Here is a 25,951-nt window from a genome sequence, read left to right on the forward strand (position 1 = left end):
TTTGCAAATGGCTGACCAATTACCTCATGGTTGGTTTTGATCTTGGGCTTTGAATCCTAACATTCCTTTTCCCGGTATGTTTAGCAACTAGTCGGATATCTAGAAAAGTGTCCGGTGGCTCTTGTTTGCGTGACCGTTTGCTTCATAAACACCTTATTTTATTTCCTATTCTTCACCTTTCCCAGTAATAACAGTGATTCTTTCTACTTAAGGTTTTAGATCTCTATTTACCATTGGGTGGGAGTGGCACTCGCTGACATATTCTCCTTTTCACTTGAATTCAGCTTCAGCTGCTTTCTTACTGATTAGGTCCAGCAATCCTTATATAGGACTGAGATTGCTTGTATTGCCTTCAGAGAGTATATTGTCTGCATACACTCTGGTATTGCATGTGTTGCCATTCAGAGGAGGAATAGCCAGATAGTTTGGGATGAACTGTTCCTATTGGGCAGGACAAGGCTAGTTTATACTTGTTTGATCCGCCTGGAGTTACTCAGTGAGAATTTGAAAAGTGAACTGGAATGCAGCACCAAATAATTACCTTTGACTGATACCACTTCAAGCATTTCACACATGACTTTTGTGTTTTTCGTGTTTAGGTACCCTAAATGTGAAAGATTGGTTCATAATTGTGTCCTGTACTCACTATATCATAGGACTGAAGCTGCACATCAGTGAGGAAGTCAGAAAGGGTAGAATTCATCAGGAGTTGCTTTTATTCCCAATTGGACAGTAACTGGCCTGAGAGTTTGAAAGTGACTATTGTTATTGTGGCGGACAAGGTTTGATTTGGATGTGCCTAAAGTGGAAAAGAATGATGGACTGGAATGCGACTGAGTAATTAGTAAAGTGTCTTAGACCAAGGCATTCCATCCAATTTTGTTTTCTCCCATGAGTGCTGCAGATCATTTAATGGGTACACATAGATGTTATATACAGCTGCTGTGCCACGTAAAGAGATTGAAGAAGAGATATGTTTTAATGACATCACAGTGTTAGATATTGCTGGAGTGGCAAAACCCGCTTGGCTGATCAGTTGGGGCACGGGTACTCGCAAACATTTTCACGGGGGCCGCAGAGTTTGGTCTTTGATGTGACCGAGGGCCGCACTGATGGCACCAGGGTGGCAGTCTGGGGTTGGCAGTAAAGTGGGTGTAAGGGACACAAAGCATATACTTCTAGTGTCTGAATAGCACAACGTGAAACCATAAACGTGGGAATAATCACGGCTTCTCCACTTAACCAAACTGTGTGATCCTAAGCAAATGTTTTATTTAATTTTCCCTGCTTTTTATTCATGATCACATATGAGGACCTCGCATGACTTCAGGATGTGTGCTACACAAAACCTTTTTGTGTTTGATTTAATAAACTATAATGTTTTTGTATAATTGAAACCTAGGCCACCCAAAGAGTGCACATAGCTGACTTGCCTTTTAGCTCACCAAAGTCACTGTTGTTGTGTGGGGTTTGGGGGAGTAAATGTTTGTAAATTCTGGTTAGAAAATTATCACTTTGAAAAAATATATTTCTTCAATGCACTGATATAATCTGGTGTACGAAGGTGACGTTTCTACGTGTTAATGAAATACACTTTTTGAATTCTGAGCAGACTTGATTGTGCTTTTACATTTTTGCTTCAAATATGTCTTTAAAAATAAAGGTGTTTCCGATGTACATTGTACAGACCCCCACTGTTATCTCTTTTCTCTACCTTCAACTCACCTTAAATAAATGCTAACCTGTTTATTTACATTTTTTTAATGTTGGTGCTGTCTAGTTAAGAGCAGCCCAGTGCCGCTGGGCCGCATGTAAAGGTCAGGAGGGCCGCATGCGGCCCCCGGGCCGTACTATGAGTATCACTGAGTTGGGGTTTTTCCTATACAATTTGAAGCATAGTTCAAAGGAAGGAAACAGAATGCCAAACACATTGTGTATGTCCACTGTCTGGTTGCTGATTGCTCATCTTTGTTCTACCAGATATCTGCCTCTGAGTTTCTTGAGGGTACAAAAACTGCCTAAAACTGATTTTTAGCTTTGGATGTGCAAGGACACCAGGATTACCATAGCACAATTGGCTCCCCTCCCCCAACCCGCCCACCCACATACACCCAGCCTTCAGAGACCAAGTTTAGTGTGACTGAAGTCTTCCACTATATTAAAAATGCCTAGAAGTTAGTATGGGTAGCCCTGGGAATCTTTACCCCATTTGTTAGGGCTCCCAGGGGTCATTCTCACCCACTAACCTGTGCCAGACATAAATGTGGCATCTCTAGGCAACCACTTCAGATCACCTGTGGAACTGTGGAAGATCAGAAGAGGCCAGAACCTACTGTCTGAGACCTGAGAAGAGCCTTGAAGGCTGGACTTGCTCTCCCTCTCCTACTCATGACAAAGAAGTGAACTCCAAGGATTTTAAGGCTGACCTATTGTTCAAGCTACAGAAATACAATAAGCTCCCAGAGGCCTTTTCAACAACTATCCTGGACCTGGACTGGAGTCTGCCTGTCACACAGAGCCTCTAAATGCCTCCCCTGATGCCCTGTTTTTTGTTTTTTTTTGTTTAGGGGTGTACTGCTGTGGTGGATTGGTGCTTAAAGGACTAAAATCTTTTACCAGGATAAACCTGGTTAGTGTATTCAACCTGCACCCTATTGCAGTCAGCGTCAGATTGTTCCTTGGTCCTGTTATACCATGACAAGTGACTATCATTGGCACTTTGGTTCTTGATGTTATTTTTCTTAAAGCTTGATTGGATTGGATTGTTTCCATTTTGGTGTCCTTTTGTTTATTAAATGTTACTCTATTTTTCTTATTCGTTTTGGGATTTTTACTGTTTTACATTGCAGGTTTAATACTGTGTTAGTACTGCATAAATACTTTATACATTGCCTCTAAGTTAGGTCTGTCTGCTTAACAGCAGGGATTTGAGCTCAAGTTTACTTAGTGACTTCAGTGGTTTACCCTGACATGGATTGCGGTTATTAGTTGAGCTGGGTAGTCAACCCTCTCAAATAGTAACCCAATTTCTTACAAGATGCAATTATTAGATCTAAAATCTTCTGTCTTCTGAATCTTTGACCTCCTAAGTTATACATAACATACATACACACACTTAAAGACACATTAGGGGACTTCTTTGACCACCTCACCCCTTGGCGATTTGCTTCACATTCTTACCATTCTTTATCTCTTATGCATCCCTCTTACATTCATATTTTTCTTTGGCAATGTTAACTACTAGCAACCCAGCAATCATTCCATCTCTGTATCAATGTAATCATAGGCTAGAATATTCTGATTCATAATTTGATATCAAACAGATATAGTTGATATATTAATTTTAAAAGTCACTTATCTCAGCTACATGAGTATTCTTTAAAGTTTAAATCCAGCACCAATTATAACAAGTTCCCTTTAATATACATTTTAGCTGACTAAGAGCAAAATAAAGTATCTAAATCTACACCAAAACTCTGTATTTAAACCATGAAGCATTGCTGACAAAAATCTAGAAGCATCACCTCAGTATTTAACTTATCCAATATATGTTTACAAATTAGCAGAGAGGAACTAATAAAACATGGGAAGATTAATGTGGCCAATAAACGTTGATCCCTACAATTAGCTTTCTTAATGTAATTGCGCTACACACATATTCTATCATCAGATGTAATTTCTGTCCATGCTCAGGCGTTGTTCTTCCCAAGGAATCAAAGTTGAGCAGCACTGAGCACTAATTGGCTCCTGGGGAGGAGATAGTTGTATTTAGCAATAGACCAGAGTTGGCACCATTTATGAGCGCTTTAACACAGCTTCATTTATTTTCAAAAATAAGTCCCTCATTAACATTAAACTCGTTGTGGTCTTTCTAAATAAGATTTGGATGCTAATTAACTAAATTTTTTTGTTAATGTGACTGGCTTACATTTGCAAATTGCTGCTGTCCATCTATTGTTGCACTGTGGATAAAAAAAAAAAAAGTCAACCATAACACAGCCTAGACCGGTTGCTAGTGGCTGTGTTTAATTCAGTCATCACACTGTTTGCTTCTAGTTGAATAGATGACTTGTCCTCTTGTCAGTTGTTATGGCCTAACTAACGCCACTTGCTGGAAGTCCTTTAAGTAATTATTTGCTCTATCCCAAGAAAGAAAGAACACGCCTACCAATAATGTTCAAAGTTTTTGAAAAAATGTTTTTTTTTTTTTTTTTAAATTTTAGATTTGCACACACATTACATTAGGTAAGTGTTAAATTAGGAAACATCACTTCTGTAAAATAATGTGTAACACTCTATTTGGTTAATGCCACTCGTACACCAGTGAAGCTTTGATCACCTCTCAGTTCTGTATGAGTAGAGTACAAAGCAGATGTGTTGCTTGAAGCACTTCCTCAGTGATTGAAACAAGTTGACTGCAACGTGTATGGCTCCAAATCATTTTCCACATTGTAACATGTTCTTTCATTTGACTTTTGTCAGAATGGATCGGCGTTTTCCAAGTTGAAAGGAACTCTAACTGCACAAGAGAGCCCACAATGGGTAAGATCGGCATGATGTACATTGTTATATTTAGCCATCTCTATACTTAACTGGTGTTCTTTAGCCTATGTCCTTAATCTACCCAAGGACAATAGACATTGTAGACAATATGTGGAAAAACCCTGTGTCTGCCTTTCCACAATGTCTATGATCTTGAGTTAGTTGTTTAGTATGGTATTGTGATTTTAAAGCAGCAGCTCACATTTCTTCCAATCAGTTGTTTTACTTGAGATTACAAAAGACTGTCAGTGAGTCCAAATTAGTTAACATTTTCTGTGGTTTCCCATTCAGTTTGATCCAGCTAAAGAGCCATGATCTACCCCCCTCAAATTAGCCATTAAACTGTGTTCCTTTCATGTCCGGGAAGTCCCCAGTTTACTAATTGTCTAAATCAAAAACAGCTGTGGAATACCTTATGGCAGTAAAAAAAAGTGGGAGTCTGTTGGGTATTAATAGATGCATATCTATTTAAGAATAACTTTTTGATCTACAGTGACTCGGAATAACAAAGTGAAAATATGACATACTTTGTTTGGGCAGGTTCTCTTTGGCCCCTTACTGGATGTAATCATGAACTTAGAGCAGACTGTCTTACAGTTAACATATGACATTGTCCAGGTAGCAGGGCTCATGGATCTAAAATGTGAATGGCCCTAATACAGTTCTGACATGTTTTCATTTTTCCAGAGTGGTTGGTTTATGATCTATTTAAATGTCCACTCGTAGAAGCCAGTATGGCTTCATGTGTTTTCAGTCCAGTTGGATGTTCCACTTTGTTTCCTTCTAGCGGTGGACCTTTTGTTATAGTGTTGGTACTATGTTCACAAGAATGTCTTGTAATTTCTTATCTAGATCTCTCACTTGAAGTGGGAGTGACGTTTGAGCATGGATGGGGTAACTATAGGAGGGTCTCTAGCAATGGTAGGCAGGTGTGTTAATTGCCATTGTTGGGCTCTGATTCTTCCATAGACCAACACAATTTGAAATATTCTCCATCATGCAACACATGATTGGAAAGGTATTTTTAGATAGAACGTTTCAGGTAGATTAAAGAAATGAAGAGCTTCAAAACCCTTGATTACTGAGAAAGAACTGTTTTGTTTGTCATGAAGCACAAGACATGTCTTCACCATCTTCAAGATTAAGACACTCTGTCATGCGTTCACATGTGGTAATTACCAGTGGTTGAGATTAATTCAAACTTTCCACCCATCACTTTTTGGAAAGCTTCAGTGTGGTGGGTACGCCCAAACGTGGGTCCCTTGCTCACTGTAACCAAGCTACACCTTTGATGCAAGGCCGGTCTTGAGCTGCTTGTCAGTTAAGGCTGAAATGTTCGTATTGGAGCAGGTTGATGACTAATTGGCTGGGTACAAACTGAGATGGCATGATATGAAAAACAATGATGGACTAGAGTGCGACCCCTAGTAATTACCAGTAGCTGAGATTAATCCAGGCACTTCACTCATTACCTTTTTGTTTGGTTTATTATTTAAAAGAAAGCAGTCTCTTCAAAAGGATTCAGTTTTTTAATGAGGCACAATGGTCAAGTGCTTGGTCTTATTGTGTCTCTGATGAGAACAACCTTACCTTCTACCCCAGAAAAGTAAGTCTTTATTGTCTGCTTAATTGAACTCTGGTTCAATCAGGGGCTGCCAGCCTTTTTCTACTAAATGGGATACTTCATTTTTGATTTCACCCCCTTGTCATTCCTCAGAAGAGACCATCATTGTTGATTTCCTCTCTCATGAGGAGCTACGTTTTCTTTGATCTTGACCCAAGCATTAACATTGACCTTCTAATTGATGAACACAACAGCATTGATCTGTCTTCCTTGCTTCTTCATTGACTGATACCTCATTGGCGTACTTCAACCCTCCTTTAATGATGACACTTACCTTGTTTGTTTACGATTACCTAATTGACAAGATCATTTTCAGTGATGACTGTTGATGGGCAGCGTGTAAAAGATCACCTTTCTACATTGATTAATTCACACTCAGTCCTTAACAATTTTTTTGATGAAGATGTTCATATATATCAGAGGTTAGGCTATATGAATAGGAGTTAAGAAGAAATCTGCCTTCAATTTATGACCAAGAAACTCTTGGGTGCTTTAAGATGGTTCAAGTCCACAAGAAGGTATATTCTTCGTTCTTTATTGTCCAGCCAATATGCTTGAGATGTACTCCTCTCCCTGCTTCTATTGTGTCTTTGAGCTCTGAAGATTCCTACTTTTGACTTGTATTGTGATGTGATTGGCAAGGCACGGAAACTAGAAGATTAAGAGTTTAAGTACCTTTTTCCTCAGGACAGTATAGATGGAGAGGGGCCTGGAGAGTGTGCATAAAAGAGGGTGAGCAGTCTGGTATGCTCTCCTGCAAGAATGACAGAAAAACATAAAATTTCCCTAGACTGGAACATAAGTAGAAGCACGTTTTAATAGCAACATCAGAAAATATATCAAACGGTAAATACACACCCAGGATTCAGGCCAAATTAAGCAGAAACAGGAAGCCCCAAAATTCTTATTTCTTCTAACACTTCAATTAAAGATTAAATGAAGCTGGATGCTGTATGGAAGAAAAGTAATATTTCTGCTTCCTTAGCGGTGTGAGATCTTACATCATTGACAGTACTTTCAAGCTGCTAAGGGAAATGTGGCATGCAGTGAAGGTTCTTACTTTTCTTCTAAGGATGAGGAAGGAAAATTTAAAGATTCTATTGATAAAGGTCATGAAGCAACCAAGCAGTTATTTTAGGCCTTTATCTTCAATGGGTAGTGACTTGTCCAATATTGGTATGGACAGTACCTAGGAGAGACTACCAAAGTCTAAACATTTGCAGCGTTATATATATTTTTTAAATTAATAATAAAACAGAACCGGTCCAGAACCGAATCAAGCTACATAACAGAGGAGTATGGTGTGCAACACATTTGATCATAGTTGGCTCATTGCTGGTACTGGCAGTTGCTGAACTATTACTGCAAACCGTTTTTTGATATTTATTATAGCTCAAAAGCTGAGCAAAAGTACTACATCGCCGTAAGGGAATTATGAAAGGGATAGGAATTTTTTTTTGTGAAACAGGGTAAGGATTGGGAAGGGTGATACGGGGAAGTAGAAACAGAAAGAGATCAGAAATAGCTAAAAAAAAAAAAAACTATTATAAATTATAACAGTCACCTCTTGAGTTATGAGGACATACCAGAAGGTGAGGAGCGGAATCACTAGTCAAAATAATCAACATTACCAGTGTAACTCCCACACAAAGTTCACCTTACCTTTTATGTCCTTTTCAGGGTTTCTTAGATAGTTTTGCATCCCCTCAGTTTGTTAAAAAATGTAGCACTGGCCCCCAAAGGTTACTTTCCATAAAGTTGGAATCAATAATGAAATGTAACACCCAGGCACATAAGTTCTTTGCTTATTGCTTGGAGTTAATTTGTCTTGACCTGGGGAGCTGTTTTAGGATCTTGGAATATTAGGTTCTAACCCCCAAGGTCACCTACAATAAAAGAGGGTTGTTACCTGAGTCATGTTAGATTGGCATGTATGCTTGGCTGCGAAGGGTGAATAGTATTGTAAGAACGTAGTACATTGTGGATGTGAACCAGGTTTACTGTTCAGAGTGGACCGATGTGGATTCTTGTACAGAAAGCTATCAAAGGTGGAGACCGGTAGTTCCTATAATATTTTCTTACTGTTACTATGGTAGCAGAGTAGCACAGTTTTGTGATAATTAGCCCACTTTTTTTGACTACACATTCAGATGTTTAGTTTCAGAAGTAAGATTTTCTACCGCACCTCAAGTTACCGTGAATCCTATTGAGCTCTGTTCCTAGTTTTAGCAAGTTATCTTTGTGGATTGTAATTTTTGCTCACTGTCAGATGGGAGAGCCTGAACTTCTTGTCTGTCTTTTAAGATTTAAGATTGGAAATCAAGAATTACATTGGATTCTGTTGGAATGTCTTGAGACTGCTTTTTCCTCCATGAGATCTCTGTTCATGGCTTGTGACGTGTGTAGGAATAAGATCTTTGCTGGTGATCCACACAAGCAGTACACTTACAGTTTCTGTTTGGGTTATAATCTGAAAAACTTTGACATATTTTGCATGTTTTCTGACAAGACTCTGTGGACCATGAATGGAGTTTGATGTATGTCTTGTAGATATTCTTGAGTGACCTATCTGTTTATAGTTTCTAATCTCACTCGATAACGTGGAAACCTATTGCTGACTTTACAATCTCTCTGCCTTTCATGCAATGACTAAACTAGCGGAGAAACCCTTGCCACCTGCTCCTAATGTGAGATCTCTTGTTTTACTGCCCATTTCTCCAGCTACACCAAAGTAGCATTCCTACACGTTTCCAGAGGGAATGCTTTCACATCAAAAGTGCCTCGTTGACAGCTGTGCATAAGATGGTCAAATGACCTCTTGGTCTAAGAACACCCCGAAATACCATTGGGCCTTTAGTCACTGACACTCCTTGCTTCAGTGCTAGTGTAAGGGAAAAAAGTAAGAAAAAATGCATCCCAGATTCCATAGACACGTGAATGAGCCACTTTGAAATGGCTAACCCTTTTAAGCCCTTGAGTGAACATTGGTATGAAGACATGCCAGTATATTCTTCACCTACGCAAACTTCCTCAATTCTTTGAAGGACATGAAGGAGCGTTCCTGGCACTTAGCCCTTCTTATGCATGTTCACTGTTGACAGGATTACAGCTTACCTCTTCCTAAACCAGTGCCACAACATCTGACTTTTCAGTCAGTGCCGCCTTTTGCCCTTCTGCAGGCTTAACCTCCTTTTGAGCCTCAAACGCAGACCACGTCTCTGGTGCAGCCGCTGCCAGTTCTGCACTATTTGCACCCAGAGAAGGAGGAAGAGCTGGAAGACCAGAATGCAGGGGGAATGAGGATGGCCAATTTATGAATGGAACAGTGGTCAGGATGATGATCGAGCCAGGATGATGATCGAGCCAATAGTCCACTAGTGCATCTAGGTGCATTTTTAGTACCTTATTGGAAAGGCATTGGACAAAATCAGCCTTCAAGCATCTTCCCTAGAAAATACCAGTTTTTTTCACTGTAAAGAAAAGCCTTGCAAGGCCTTCGGACGATCTCAATTTTGATTACCTATGGGAAGAGGGGCTACGTCTCCTGAAGAATCTAGCCTCACCGTCTTTGATTATAGCAGGACTAGAGAAGTAGGTAGCAGGACTCGAGAAGCAATATAAACTTTTGACACCTCTCTTGCATGCTATTTAAATTAAGTTGAGAGTGAGTTGGTTGTATTCATCACTGCTCAGTCTTATTCTTGTTACTATGTCTTTCTCCTGTATGGTATCTCATGATGAAGAGGATCGCAAATTAGACCCTATGTCCAAGAGTGTGTGTGTGCACCCTGGCAGCTGTTTATGCGGCAGTGGTTAACACAACTGGAATCCTGTCATGTTAATATAGCCAGTTCTGGCATGATACTCGTCCTTCCAAAATTTAAATAACCCTCTTTGTATCATGTACATATTCAGTCAAAACAGCTTTATTCGATTTAAAAACAAAATATTAAAAGCACACAATAATAAAAACAAACTTAATAAAATACAGCATACACTTAAAAATCATAGTGAATAAATTAATCAGTTGTGCACTCCAGCAGTTTTGCACACACCCAAGGCAGTTTGTACACTGACATGGGCTACATATCTCTTCCTCACAGACAAACGATATCTAATATTCATTATAACCAGGCAAATCCTGTCTGATCCTAATTTTTGTTTAAAAAAAAAAACTTTATGCTGTCGTACGTTAGCCTCTCATGCAATCAACACTATCAATTAAGTCTCTTTTTGGAGGTTAAACAAGCATTTTTGACTAAAAATATACACTCACTCGATATGCTCTAGAGCTTAGCAAAAAGCTCAGCAAGCCCCCAACGAGTGAAATCTACCTTTAACAAAAGGCAACCAAGTTATAGCAGCAGTGTTATTTAGAGACAGACACTCAGTGATAATCACCCTTGAGACTTTTCTTCTAGTGTTGTCCAAACCCTCAGCCAGATCAACAGCAGGCTAAGCTTAATAACATCTTCTACATACTCCAGCCCACCCTCTTCATGACCCATAGAGGAGGCGGTTGATTGGGGCACAACCATAACTATGCACAAAAATGTGTTTTCCACCTTTTGCAACCTATTATCTTTGATGTCCCTCAAAGCCCCGCCCCATAACAGCCAATTGGCACACATTTGCTCTTATAAATATGCAGAATTTTCATTATCGGTTGTTAGTCCAATCTAGAGGCAAAACAGATTTAATTGCTCCTTGCATATAATGTACTCTAAATTTGAGTAAGGGGTCCCAACTTAAAGCAGAATTGAACAGGATACCAAGGTAGGTATACTTACGTAACCTTGGTCACCTTTGTTCCATTTATTTAAAATGGTCTTAGTTTTAGTGTTCTTGGGTCCGCAGCTCATAACAAAGTTTTTATTTAGATTTGTTTTTAATCCTAAAACATTCATAAAAGACCTAAAAGTGTCCAGTAAAATTTGCAACTTATTTTGTGGTTCTGGCTGGAACAGCAGGATTCGCTAGTTTGGGCGCATTCTTACCCTCCTGACATAAATACTTGTTTAACCAATTTATATAGAGTAAAAACAAAAAGGGGCCATCTTGGAAACCTGATGGATGCCCTGAGTTAATCTAATACTCAGGGAAAGTTTGTGTGTGTGCCATAGTGAATTTTAGCTGAAGTATCCCAGTAGATACAGCACAAGATAGTCATCAAGGTCTTGTCAGTTGCCATCCCTGCCATAATCTCCCACAATTGTAATCAAAGTACTGTGTCAGAAGCATTGATATCTCATCTCCTTAGGTTGATAAACTTTCCGATTATAACATGTAGGTTAAGGCACTGCTCGACTGTGCCTACACCTGTCCGAAAGCCAAACTGTACATTAGACAGCGCCTGATTCTCAATTGCCCAGTCTACCAGTTTTTAAACTAAAATCCTTCCCAGTATGTCAAAGATGCTGTCTAGTAAAAATGTAGGGCGATAGCATCATGGCTTGTTTGTATCACCTTTTTAATTGTTTTTTTATTATTGTTATAAATAGGGACCATCATTATCCTTCTCCAGCATAAAGCTAGGGGGGCGACTATAGCTGCTCTTCTCACACTTGCAATTACGGCCCCCCAGAGTGGTAAGTTCTCCTTATATAGATCCATAGGAACTCAATCTGTGCCTGAGGCTTTCCCACCTGGCCTTCTCCTGATTGCAAATGCAACATCACTATATAATAATATATATATATATATATATATATATATATATATTTATATACACACACTAGTTGCTTAATTCACATTTATGGTGGGAAACTCAGGATATCAGGGTCATAAATTGTAATAAATTCTCAACCCACATTTGTACAAGGATAAGTCACTCAACCTTTGAAGTATGATGGTCAGTAAATAACAGATTATTAACCACCTTCCAGAAGGCACAGTTGTCTGTCTTTGTGAAACGCTGCCATTTTACGATCTGCCCATGCCTTAGCTCTGATTTCAGAACTTCCTTGTCTTTAGTGTCTGCTTATATTCTTTCCTGGCCCCAAGAATCTCATCCTTATCATGAGGACTTTTCCTCAGTGCTGCTTTTAGAAAATGATGAGCAGTCGTTCCTGCATGGTGAAGCGACCCTAAGGAGGTCACCTTTGACCTCTTTTTTTTTATTTTCAGTTTTGAAGAGATGGGGGCACCCACAACCGATTAAAGGCAGTTAATATAGTGGCTGGTTCTTCCATATATTTGGTCAGAGCAGTGAAAGGTTCTGATTCTCCCTGATAAGTAAGTTCTTGTAAGAAATGTTTGTTGGGAGAAAGTAAACAATTAACCTTAACACCTTTGTTCAGTGAATACTTAGTCTCTTGACTTTCACCCTGAAAACTCAATCCTCTTAAATTAATGTCAAAAGCAGTTTTATGTGGGTTATAATTGCTATTACAGCTAGCCAAAACATGAAATCCTGCTAAAAGAGGAGCTAAATCAGAAGACAAAATCACATGGTCTATAATATTGCATCTACCAATACCCTTAAAAGTAGGAAGAAATTACAAAACAGAAGATCCAAAGTCCCTGCCAAAAACCAAATCCCTAGCCATTATGATGTTGTTTAAGGCCTCTCCATAAGGCACATGCTTATAGTGTGTTTAAGTTCTCCCCTTAAAGTCTACAAGGCCACATGTCTTATACAAATCATGATTACACAGACCTCTATTAAAATCCCCAGACCATAAGAGTAAAAACTCATTTTTTTGTTATTGTTCCAGGCCTTGTCAATTTCTTCATCTAGATTTTCTATCACAGTCACACTAGTGTCAAAAATATCATGGTGAATAATAACATTTGATAAAGAGGAGTGGAGTGTATTTCCTTGACTACCAACTTGATTAAGTTGACAGATAGAAATATAGTCAGCCCTCCTCATGCCCTGCCTGCCTTCAAAGGGATAGCTGGAAAACGCAAAGAATAATAGCCGTTTACATAGAAAGAAGCAGTGGTCCATGCTTCTTGAAGACAAGCAATATCATAGTTATGAACACAGGAATTGCAGTCTGAGTTGATCAGCTTCGACCAGACACCTATTCCTGCCACGTTCCAAGAGAGCAGCTTAAATCTCTCTCTGGGACTGGTCTTATCTGGGGAGATAGGTGATATAGAAGCATCCATGTGATGTAGAAGCATCCAGCTTGACCTCCTGGAGCTGTGATTGATTTTCTCTTGTGAAACCTTGAAAGAGAGTCCAATTGCTTGAGTGACAAAAAAACTTAAAATCAATTCATAATCTCAAAGACTTGCACATGTTGTCCTGAACTGGCCTGACCATCGTTTATCTCCAAAGGGGACTCAGAGACATAATGATGTGGTCAACAAAAATACCCAAAAGGCAGAACGTTAATGGAACAAGGTAACAGATACCTAGTTTGCAAACGTTCAAGGAGAGCATTAATAACAAAGGGTCTTCTAAAATGTTTAGTGATACAGTTAGATCACGGTCCCAGCCCAAGTTATTGTTAGCCAGAATGCCGTTTTATTTTTAAGGGCATAATGGTCTTCCTTCTGTGAAGATGACAGCAGCGGCATGTCTGACAAGGCTATAAAATAAGGTGTGCATTCAGGAGGTAGCTGTGGGTATATATGCACTGGACCTGGCTGACATTGATCTTGTCTTTTGCTGATCTGCCACCAAAATATTAATATTATCAGGATTTCTCCCTACAGTAGGAGCATTCCGGGTTCCTGTACCTTGTTGCGTGTTGCGGTTCATGCAGGGCTCGGCCCACTTGAGATTGTAAATGCTGACTTGCAAATTAATGTTTCCATTTGTTGCTAGTGTGGGAATAAGATACATTTTAGCCTCCAGATCTTTAAATCTCTCCAACACTAAGGCACTTAAATCTTTAAACACATTTTCCCGCTTGGTGAAATTATATGACATGATCTTTCAACCTAGCTTCCATTTCTAACCATTCTAAGGATTTATGGCGCAGGAACTGTTATTATAAGGCTTCTCCTTATGGCTGTTTGTGCAGACCACCTGTGGCTGATCTAGGGTTTTGTTCTGCTTTTAATTCTCATTTGCTTTTGCCACCAGAGAAGAATTTAACCCCTTACCCTTTCTTTTAGTTGGTGGTGTTCCAGATGTAGCTTTAGTCGCTGTTGTGATATCTAATGGGAAAAGCTGGGCCTCAAAAGATTTCCCTATGGAGGTGGTGCAAGACCTTGTTGAATTGACCTCCTCGTTTCGCTTTCAAGCCTCCATACAGGTGTCTGCAAGACCCGTGTGCTCCAAGCTATCTCTTTGAGGTGGATCATGAATAGTCACAGTTAGCAGGGAGAATTGGCTCTTGGCTGCAACAGTCTATGATTGTTGCCTCCATTAACATGGTCATTTCCAGAATAAATCCCGGGTGGCATATTGCCTTGGGCCATTGAGGGTAGCCTAGTTTCTCCAGGCCCTGTTTCTCCTGGTGGGTATCCATGGCAGGACGAAGCAGGTGGAAAATGTCACCGGTTCTGTCCCTGGTATTGAGGAAACCACACTGAAAAATACCTAATATTTCAGGGTTTGTGGGGTAATCTTGTAATCAGGGTGTTAGAGCATGGGTGACTGAGGGGCTGTGGGATTGCTGAACAGGTGGAAGACTGCATACCATACTTGGAGTTCTGCACCATCCAAGCAAAGAACTCTCTACCTTAATCAAATCTGCCACGGTGGCTCTGCTGAAGATACTGAAGTTTTGCTGAGCAGGTGCCATTTCTAATTGCTCACTCAGCAAAGAGTTTTTTTTCTTTTCTTTTTTTTTTTTTTAACAATTTCCCAAATTGGGAAAAACAAAGAAATGTCCCTGTTATCCTGGATATTTTCTACCAGTGTTTGGGTTTCCTTTCTTTGGTTTCCTGTTTTGGATAGACAGGCTTTCCCTGGCAACCCCAACAGGAAAAAATGTACAACAGAACGACTGTTCCTAAAAGTGTGGAGCTATTGTCATGGCCTAGAGGTGGGTGGGCCGCTGGTCAGTGGTTTCGCCCAGCAGAGCCCACACGTGCTCTGCCATAGGAAATAATGAGGTTCTTCTGGCTCTAAATAGATTGGAGGAACCACCAGTTTGGAGGATGGAACATTTGCCATTTTATCACTGCTGTTCCGAATCTACCTAACTAAAGTGAGGCCTTTTGTCTTCATAAAAAGCATATTTTATTTCATACTTTCATTTCCTCAAATTCTACGCTTTATTAGTTTAGTTCATTACAATTGCTGCCCGTCCGTGCCTTTTAAACAAAATAATAGGATGTACCTGATTTTACTAAGTAATATACAATGCTATTTTAGTTCCATTCAATTAAAAAAGAAAATAAATTGTGAAAGTAGAATGAAAAAAATAAAGTAACTGATTAGAGAATATTGCGTGCCAAAAACAGGGATCTGATGTAGAATTATCCACATTTTATTCTTAACGATCTCAATCCATATTAACTGCTGTAGATACCAAATGAAAGTTTCTTGTGTAGTGCATCTAATCGTAACATTTCCATAGTGCGCATATCTGTTTGGTAATAGACACTGAATTGGGCTACTACCCACTGGTACACACGCTCTCATATCTGCAAGAAGTGTTTAATATGGATATGTTTGTCCCATGTCCGAGTTTTTGATTTTGTGTTTACGATTCCAAAAGCAGCAAAGTCTCAAACATTAGGTGTTTGCATCCCATCTTAATTCTATGACAAGCCTACAATATAGATTCTTGCTTGAATGTAGTATTCAATGTGCTTTTCCAGTTTCAGTAGGGTGACCAGACATCCTGGATTCCCCTGTCACCCTCGGTTTTCAGAGGACTGTCCCAGCGTCCCAACACTTTTCTTAATTTTAGATACGTGTCCCGTTTTTTGGGACAAAGGTCAAGTAATTCTGCAAAGTAGAAAAGAAACGTATACTCTCTTTCCATCGGCCCCCTCTAATGTCTGAACTAATTTACCTGTTTCTTTACAGCAGCGCAGGTCGGCAGCATGATCCCAGCATGCGGGAGACAGTGGGGAGGAGGGCATGGGGGCTCAGGGTGGAGGTCCTGCCCTTGCTAAAGATAGTAAACAACATAGCTTTGTGTGTGTGTGTGTGTGTGTGTGTGTGTGTGTAAGAGAGAGCGAGAGAGTGTGTGTGTGTGTATACACACACATACTCTCACTATATATTTATGTAGGCACACATTTACAAGGCATAAACTGGGACAGGCCAGACAAGGAAGTAAGATTAAAGGCTTTAGTCCTACTTTTATGTCTGGCATGTCCCGGTTTTTGATTTTCCAAATCTGGTCACCATCCGGTTTATGTATTGCTTGCTTCCAGAAATAACAGCAGCAAGGTGGACCTGCTGTTAGACAAGTGTAAAAGCACATGTAGTCTTGTGTGTTTCTGTCCAAAATCCTGGATTCCATATGCTGTGTCCTTGGACTATAATCTTTTTGTTGTGTTTAGTGATAACATTTGTGTTAAATGTTCATGTGTAGAGTATTTCCCTCTACTGTCCTATGTCTACAACCAATTTATTTTGCGGCAGCATTAACCACATTAACTTTGACATTAGAGAACTGACTAGAATCTAAATAAAGCTATCATGATGCCTCGTGTTAGAGAAGCCTAACAGGGGTCATTGTTATTTTTCTCTTTTACAAACAGCGCGTGGTTCGGAAATTTATTGCTCTGGTCTCAAACCACAATGTACCAGTGTATCTCATAGACCCTCTTGTACTGGGCCTGATTAGTAAGGACTTGGAGCAGATCAGGAGTTCCCCTGAAAGCATCAACTATGGATGCAAGTACTTCTGCTCTCCGAGGGAATTCACCACCTTTGCAGTGCTTGACAAGCAGTGGAAACATGAGGTACGACTCTTAGTCTAAAGCTAGAAAGTCTGAAGGTTGTTTTTTTTTAAGCAATGTGTTATATGGCCTTAGAAGTGCACGAAAATCATCCACAAAGCCACAATTTCCTTTGTTTACAAATTGGTCCAGAATATTCATATATGGATTTCAAGATTTAATTGAAATTCATTCAATATACACATTTGTTCTAATTTATTTTCATGAGGTTATCGGTTGAAACAGCCATTTGGTTTGGCTGTTATGTTGTCTGATCATTAAGACAGTTAAGATGTGTAAAATGTGTTGAGGCCGCTTTGGGGGTAAACATTTTATTGCTTCAGTTGCATGCTTTCTTTCAGGGTAAGCAGCATACTTACTCTTTTTGGGTTTCTAAAATGCTACAAATGACACAGTAATAGCTCAAAACTAAATGTTCTTTGAATCGACTCTTCTGTGTTTTTCACATGGCAACTGAGCCACACCTCCTGGCCCTCCATGCCAACTGCCGCCTCCTTTGCTTAGAACCATTCTCTGTATTTTGGTCCGTCTTAGTGCAAGCTGTCCCTCACTTTTTTAAGATTGCATTATCTTGCAGCAATGGAGGTAATTGTGAAAAGTAGAATAACTTTGTTGATGCAGGCATCATAATGGCATGTTGCTACATAATCTCTCTGGACTTAGCCCTTTTCCAGAGATGTCTCCTGTGTAACTGCCTAAAATGGTGAATAGCTACAGATTTACACATAAGCAATGCTCTGAATAGTCCCTCTCACCTCTTCAACCTGTACCTGGTTGGCCTGATGTCCGTGGTCAGAACCTGCCTGCTCTCGACTGCGCTGCTTTACTCCTATTCTTCCCATCTATTTTACCCAGTCATCCAGTGCACTATAGTGACTTTTAAAAGGCACACGCTAAGTATTACTGTCCAAACCAGACTTGACCGCTCTCAACATATCTAGAGGATGAGCTGTTACAAACAGTGTTATGGTTTTGGGGCTAAAAATACTTAACGTTTATTTCCTTTGCATTCTCTTAATGGTGTGTAGTTTATTACAAAATTCCTTTCAGTCCTCTCTGATCTCTTCTTGCTTTAAGGAGACGCAGTGGGAGGACTTAGAGTGCCAGACTAAACTATCTCTAGATGTCTGCTAGGACAAGCAAGCAAGTCTAAAAGATTACTGGATTATTGACATTTGAGTCTTCAGGAAATAGGACGATCTCATTAACGTACATAGAAATTTGTTTCACTAAACAAATGTGCTTTAGGAGCAGGTTTCGTATGCCGCAAATGTGCTCGTGATGCATACTTCTAGCTGTAGAGTCTTTACCTTTAAAATTTCCCAAGCACCAGTGTGTATCTGGAAATTTCTCCCAGCAGTGACTCCTGCGCAGTGATGAGTAGTGCTGTGTCTTTGCAGCAACTTTGCACTGCCCTGGAGGTGAATAGTGGAGATGCATAAAGGCTCCACCCCTGTGTGCTTAGGTCTGTTCATTTCATTCCATGACTTTAAACATGGCTTCAGAGCTCTGCTTCAACATTGCTAGTCTTCTGATAACTCAAACAGTATTCAGACTGTGTGCTATGGAAAATGTCTCCCCCTAAAAACATCAGGATTTAAGCTGTGCTATGACTGCAGGAAGCAGTTGTCAGTTACAGACACGCATGATGTGTTCCTGCGATGCCTGACCTTTGGTCATGAGTCAGTCGCATGAAAAGTGTGCTCTCATGTACCCGATGGCCTTCAGGGAGCTGAAGGTGAGCTCCGTGTCGCTGAGCATTAAAAGAGGTTGTGTTGGACACAATGCTCCCACTCCAAGTTGCTAGGCCGTTCCTGGTGAGGAGGCCAGCCGAGTGTGAAGTCCCGTTCCCACTCTAAGTCTTCAGGTAAGTGAAAGTGGAAAATGTGCCAAACTCGACCCCATCCAAGCATTCAAAATCTGGTGAGAAGGTGCAGGGGTGAACCGGAAAATGTCCTTCTATTCTAACTGTTCTGACTCCGATCAATTTCAGCTGCTGGTCACGCACCCTGATTTTTTCTGCAGCAAACAGCCAGCTTCACAAAAGTCATGCTGCAGATTGTCCAGTTGCTACCAGTTTCCTCTGATGCACCTTTCTATGCCCATGGATCCACATTGGCCTTCAGCTGGACTTTTATTTGCAAGCCCTCCCTCAATGCTAACTATCCCATTGGGTACTTTATCAATATATGAGAGACAGGGAGGGTTAGGACAGGTCCAGTGTGCAATCTTCCTAAACAATTGATATGCAAATACGTGAGCACACTGTTCCTGATTAACAGGTAAAGAGAAGATTAAGGGCACTTCTATCCTTAGAAGCTAAACCCTCACATATCCATTGGATGTCATGCTTCATCCTTGGGTTTGCTTCTCGTTGGGCTAGCACTGCAATGCCCAATGGGCCCCTGAAAGGGACTCTATGCCGGAGATCAAAAAGAGTAGGAAAAAATTCAGACACACTCGATGAGACGGGGAGCTAGAAAAACTCAAATTTGCTCGGGAGCCACCTTACAATCAGTTTATTGTGAATGGTGGATCTTGGTCAATGTTAAAAACAAGAAGAGTGTCTGGGAAGTAATGTTCCCTTACTCTAACAGAACCCATGCAGGGCAGAGGACATTAACAACCTTCTTCGAGCTTAAAATAACAAAAATTTAAAAAGCAATTGCTTCTGAAAATGAAATGATGCAGGACCCAACCGTCCGTGTACTCCACACTTATCGGGAAACCACAATCTAGCGAAACCCAAACCTACATTCAGTCTGCTGACTCAGAAAATGAGACCATATGGAGAGAGTAAAAAAAAAAAAAAACTCACTGAAGATGAGATCCTTAAGATCATAGCATCTATGAAACCAACCTTGTGTTTCAATGATTCAATCCCCTCAACAATCCTAAAGGATATCAGACAGCTGGTCTCACCACCCTGGCTGGAAATTGCAGTAGTTAACCCAAGAAACTATCCCAGACTATTAGAAGATGAGGCAAGTGGCACTGCTCCTGAAAAATACAGGAGCCATTACAATAGATATGAATAAGTTCCATCTGGTGTTGATCACCCCCTTCCTCCCGAAAATGTTGGAAACGTGTACGCAACCAATTATGTCAACACACTGAACAGTTTAACCTACTGGTTAAGTTCCAATCTAGTTTCCGAACAGGAGAGAGTACTTAATTAGCCATCCTACACATCATGGGTGATGCTCTTCATATCCATGACTGGAACAACTTCTGCCTCCTCATCCTACCTGCCTTGTCTTCGCTGTTCGATAGTATCAGTCACAACTCCCTCTTAGAGTTACTTCAAAGCAGAATGTGCCTTTCTGGAAACGTACTCATATGGTTCACCTCTTCTCTATAAAAACTCCAACAACGAATCAAGCTGGGAGGATCACTATCTTAAGTGTCCTCAGTCAGAAGGGGAGTCCCTCAAGGATCCACCATCTCTTTCTCACTACTCAACCTATATATAAAACCGCAGATGGAGATCGTCGAACAAGTGAACCTTGCGACAACATGTATGCAGAAGACACTGCTGTACTTGAAGATTTCCTCCATGGAAGGTATCACCAGAATCTCTAGTGAAAACCCAAACCTAGCAGTCACAAACACCTCAATTTAAATGCCATGAAAACTGAATTCCCACTCTCCCGACCTCATAGGTTCCTCCTGATACAAGAATGGATTAAACAACTAGACGTCCTTAATTGCAAACCTACCTGTCATTCTAGAATCAATCAAATCCCTTGGGATAACCTTGGATAAAAATGTTAACATGCAAGCACTTGTCAACGCATCCACACGCAGTGCCTTTTCCCAGCGTAACCTCTTGAAGAAGGTGAAACCCTCCATCTCATCACCAGACTTCAAGATTGCAGTCCAGTCCTTAGATGTATCCAGACTGGAGTGTGACCTTAACAGGTTTACTGAAATCAAGAACAGCACTATTCAAGGCAATCCTAAGAACAGAAACAGTGTTTTGTCTACCTCACTCTCTCTTTAAGGTCCCTCAGCTGGCTCAGTCGGCTGAAGATAGCGTGTATGACACTTAAAGCCCTGCACCTTGATGCACGTTGGCCATGCACTATGATTCACCTAGGTACCTTACAAAGAAGCTCAGTCTCTGGGGGCTTCCACTCCCTACGAAGTACCAACTCCCTCTTGCTGGAATCGCCTAGAATCACGAAAAAAAATCTAAATCTGCACCATCTCAGAATCTGCCCTGAGAGCATGGAACTCCATCCTGTCGGAGATTTGATCTAACCCATTGACAAATATTTTCACAAAATAGATTTAAAGGATTTTACTAAACAGATGTATTAGACATTGGATTGTTGGTCGACTGGGGTGTGAGCTCTGGTCAAGCAGCAACCACAAACCTTGTCAGAGTAAGGCACAGGCAAAACCCTAAATTAACCTGTGCTCAGTCCTCTGGTAGCTTGGCAAAGGCAGTCTGAAAAGTATTGTGTAACACTTCACACAGCAAAATAGTGAAAACACCACACAAAAAGGATTCCTCACAGGTTAGGAAAATAGAGCTGAATTTAATAAATAAAACGAGCAAAGCAAAAAAAAAAAAAATCAATTTAGTAGATTGAACCAGAGATATTGAATTTTAAAGATTTTACATAAAATAGTGCTAAAAGGCGTAAAGCCCCAACTGTGGATATCTTGTCGCACTGGACTGGAACAAATCCACAAGTTCAGGCTGACTGTCACGGAGTGTGGGCCGGCTTCAGGGACCCAGTTAGGCCTGTCAAACAGAGTACCTTAAATCCTGGTTTGTGTAGCATTGCGTGGATCCGTGTCAAAGATGCGTCACACAGCTGAAGTGATGCGTCTGCTTTGACATGTGGCAATTCTGCAATGTGAGGTCCTGTTGCGTCGAGGATCCTCATCGAGGGCTTGCAATGCGAAGTCCAGAGTCAGGGATGAGTTGCGCAGTCGGGGCGATGCATTGGTTCTGAAGGGCTGCAATGTGGAGTCCAGCATTGTCATTGAGGCTGTCATCGAGAGATGCGAGGGCCTGCACTAAGGATGTGTCACGCAGTGACGGTTCCAAAGCCAATGAAGGCTGCGTCAGTGATGTAGGTTTTTGCAACAGGTCCTATCCACACAACAGAGGCAATGCAATGATTGTGCTCGGGTTTGCGCCTTGCAGAAAAGGAGATGTCCGTTCTGCTGGATCCACAAGGTGGCAGAGCACCTTAGGCCTGCTTCCAAGGATCCAGGATTTGGGTGGCACCAATTGGCAGGGTAGACTCACAGATGACAGAGTCCAGGTGCAGGAGCAAGGTGGTTGGAAGTCTGTTGGGACTCAAACCATTCCCATTTTGTTCCATTTTACTTAAAGAACTAGGTTGGTATTTGTCTGACAGTCAGTCTTGCAGAGGTGAGGGGACATCATTCGAAAAATGAGCAAGTCCTCAATCTGATTGAAGTTATTGATTTTGCCTTTGCAAATGAGCGCTATATAAATGATTTTATCTTAACCGTGTCAAGGCACAGACACTGTTGAATCTGCACCATTTCGGAATCGTCACAAATCATATCCTCTCTGCTAGAGCTGAGAAAAATTCTATCCATTAAATCCAGAGAGCAGAAAGCTATGTTGAATTAGCAAGATTTAAATATAATAATCTGATACTTGTATTATAAAATATTATAATAGCATTACCTGACTAGAAACATGGTCATATTTCTCCTCTCTTGTTGCAAAAACATGAACCATGTAGTAACATGTGGTGGACGGCTGCTTAAATTCGAAGCAGTGTTTTGCTTCCAGGGATTCATGTTTTGTTTGCGAACTGTAGTTTAAGTCTGTATTATCATTTGACGGAGGCATGGAGCATTGTCATACTAGGATGACTGGTAGAAATCTTCAAATGAGTTTGTGTTGGAGTACAATGACAGGCACATTTATCTGATTGTCTTTTTGTGTGTCAGTATTTTGGTCCTTCCTTTCTACCCTCCTGCTCCAACACTCCTCCATAAACTTTATACATGTATGTTAATCATTTACTGTTCATGGCTTTGAACCTGTTATGCACCCATTTTTTGCAAATTTCCTTGTGGTTGCAGGGTGGTTTTGTTGTTATAATTTTCCTCTGGTATCATAACAGTAAAACCAGTGTAACACACACTTGTAATCTCCAGCATTCTACAAGTCATACTATCTGTCCTAGTAACTTGTCATGTCTTGCTTTAAGATGTGTTTCTAATTTGTTAGTAAAGTAATTCTCAACATTTCTTTTTACTTAGCTTAGCCTGTTCCAGGCTGCTGAGAAAATGGGGTTCCAGTGGCTGGAGATCCAGGGGAAAGATCCACGCCTGGAAGGAATGGTCGAACTCTCTGGGACTGAAATCCCCCTGCACTACATCTTCAAGCTGGCAGCTCACACAATACACCTGGTTGTCTTCTATGAGAGGAGTGGTAACTACCTCTGGCACGGCCCATTGCGGCTCAGGAAACACGTGGACAGAAAATTTGTGCATTTTCGCAAGCTACACTATGGGAGAAACCCTGGCGCCTTTGACAAGTGAGCTTTCAATACAAAGATATGTGACGACGTGTGTTAGTAATCAGGTCTTGCATTGGAATATTAACGGTTTGATATTTTCTGTGTGTATGCCTACATTCTTATTTATGGATTCAGTTTTCTTAAGCACTCTCTTCACACCAGCCTTCCCCGTTAAAATCAAGAGTGGAAGCACAGCATCCAAGCTTCTTCACTACAAAGAAATATCCAGTTTTGAGTATCTGAGCAAAGTATGCAAAGATTGCTTATTTGCTTGCGTTGCAGCAGACTTTTGCTTTTGTGATTTATGCTGGTGGCTGTAAATAGCAGTAATAATTAATTCAGATATCTCAGGTTAAAGATATATCAGGCCCTGCGTAAGCTCTGACCAGCTGATAACCCAACCAATAAATACATTCCTAATTTTTAAAAAGTTAGTGTCCAATGGGGAGCCCAAAAAGTGTTCTCACAATAAGGAATATGAGAGATTAGCATATTTTTTTAATACCAAGTAATTTCTTTCAAAAATACAATTTTTATTAATCAGAAAAAAGTTATTATTTACAGTCCATGATGCTTTGATGTTGTAGAGCAGTTATATTGGTAGTTATATTGTTATGTCAGAATGTTGGATCTTGTTAATTACACCTGCAGATAGACTGCCACATCCATGTAACCAATCCCACTCTAAGGATCCTCACTTCTGTTGGAGTCGTATTAATAAGAATCTCAGTTTTTCCGTATCTAAATATGTATCCTATGGATGGGGTTCCTAATTCACACCGTAACACGCCTGTTACGATGTGAATTGAGGAACTCCATAAACAAAATACATACATAGACATGAGAAAACAGGGATTCAAATTAAGAAGACTCCAACAGAAGTCGGGATCTTTAGAGTAGGATCGGTTACATGGATCTGGCAGTCTATCTGCAGGTGTAATTAGCAAGATCCAACATTGAGACATACCGATATAACTACTTTACTACTTCAAAACATCATTGTGTTTGGTTGAGGCTATTTATGAGCTGCATTGTTAAGAGTTTATGCCCAGTAGAAGTGGCTCTCACGCCACAAAACATGTGTTGGCTGTGGTTATAATAATCCTTCTATGAAAAGATACAAGAGTTAACAATGAATTTAAAAATCTGGTCTATGATGTTGAAGTTGAGATGGCTCAGCAACAGCCATCTATTATTTTGAATGTTCATTACTCTGATGATGTTTTGATTTTGATTGAAATATGATCATTATAATCTGCTCTATGAATGAACTGTAAATATAGTATTTTTCTAATTAGTATTAACAGTGGTATTGTTTGAATGTAATTACTTGGTATTACGAAATATGCTAAACTGCCATATTCATTATTGTAAGGATGCTTTTTAAGTTTCCTATTGGACACTAACGTTTTAGAAAGTAGTAACTACATACAGAAAATATTTCCCTCTGCAGTTAACACGTTAACCTGTCTTTAGAAAAACCCTGCTGTAGGATTTATCTCCAGAGTTTATCTTTACTAATAAACTATTCTTTTTGTATAGGGCCTGCTGCCACAGTTTTGCCACTTTGTAACCCAATAAATACCCAGTTTTGCAAAGCCCAATGTAATGGTACTAAATAGAAATAGATCTGCCTTGTATGGATGAACGGCTTAGTCAATTTACAGCGCACAAAAATGAATAGAGGGTAGCAGGTATTTAACTTTGTGCTACTGATTGGCAAGCTCTTGGATAACATTAGACTTTTTGCACTAAGGAATTAGGAATCAAACAAAACGGTGCAAAACCAAACAGGTTCAAAGTTAGGGCTTGTAAACTCGCGAGCAATTGTTCTTATCTTTTATAGCATACCTGTTTGAATGTATAGTTCTGAGATCATGTTAGAACTCTCTGAAGGGTGACGTTCACCGTTGCAGGGAGTCTGTTGGAGACGCCGTTAGTGAGAGAAGGGGATGAGACTATGTAGGCATTATGAAGTGAAGGGTGCAGTCATTTTGCAGCCATACTTGCTCTCACGTGTGAAACACAAAACAATATTTAATCCAGAGAGATAATAGTGGTTGCGCAAATCAGCATCTTTCCCTTCAATACATCTCTCAGATAATGTTGGTATGCCATCTCAGATTTAATTGAACTTTTAATGATTTATGTTTCAGTACAAGTCTGCATGTTCTTTCAAAAAAGTGAAATATATTTTATACAAAAAGGGTAAACCCCAGTTTATTGACTTTCCAATTTTATGCTGGCACAAGCTCATGTTTTCTCCCAGTCTTTGAGGAACAAAAATCACAAAAGTGTGAAGAATGCTATCTAGTCCTTGCCATGAACCTTGTCTAGTTAATATAATAACATAATGCAATTTATGAAAACTATGCTTTCTTTGCAATTGTTATTTGAATGGATATTATTGCAGATTGAAAGTGTTTTCTTCTCATCCTCC

The 25,951-nt window shown here is 40.1% G+C and overlaps 1 protein-coding gene across 2 annotated transcripts in view; it reads left to right on the forward strand.

Annotated features, from left to right (window-relative positions):
- The window catches only part of FKTN (fukutin), a 121,633-nt gene that overhangs the window by 25,735 nt on the left and 69,947 nt on the right, over positions 1-25,951 (forward strand). For both annotated transcript variants that reach the window (XM_069239832.1, XM_069239841.1), the window contains exons 3-5: positions 4,483-4,542; positions 16,790-16,993; positions 23,252-23,529. In XM_069239832.1, coding sequence (XP_069095933.1) covers positions 4,483-4,542; positions 16,790-16,993; positions 23,252-23,529 — 542 coding nt within the window. The remainder of the gene's footprint in view (positions 1-4,482; positions 4,543-16,789; positions 16,994-23,251; positions 23,530-25,951) is intronic.

The sequence above is a fragment of the Pleurodeles waltl genome, chromosome 1_2 (assembly GCF_031143425.1).
Source record: "Pleurodeles waltl isolate 20211129_DDA chromosome 1_2, aPleWal1.hap1.20221129, whole genome shotgun sequence".
Taxonomy (NCBI): Eukaryota; Metazoa; Chordata; class Amphibia; order Caudata; family Salamandridae; genus Pleurodeles; species Pleurodeles waltl.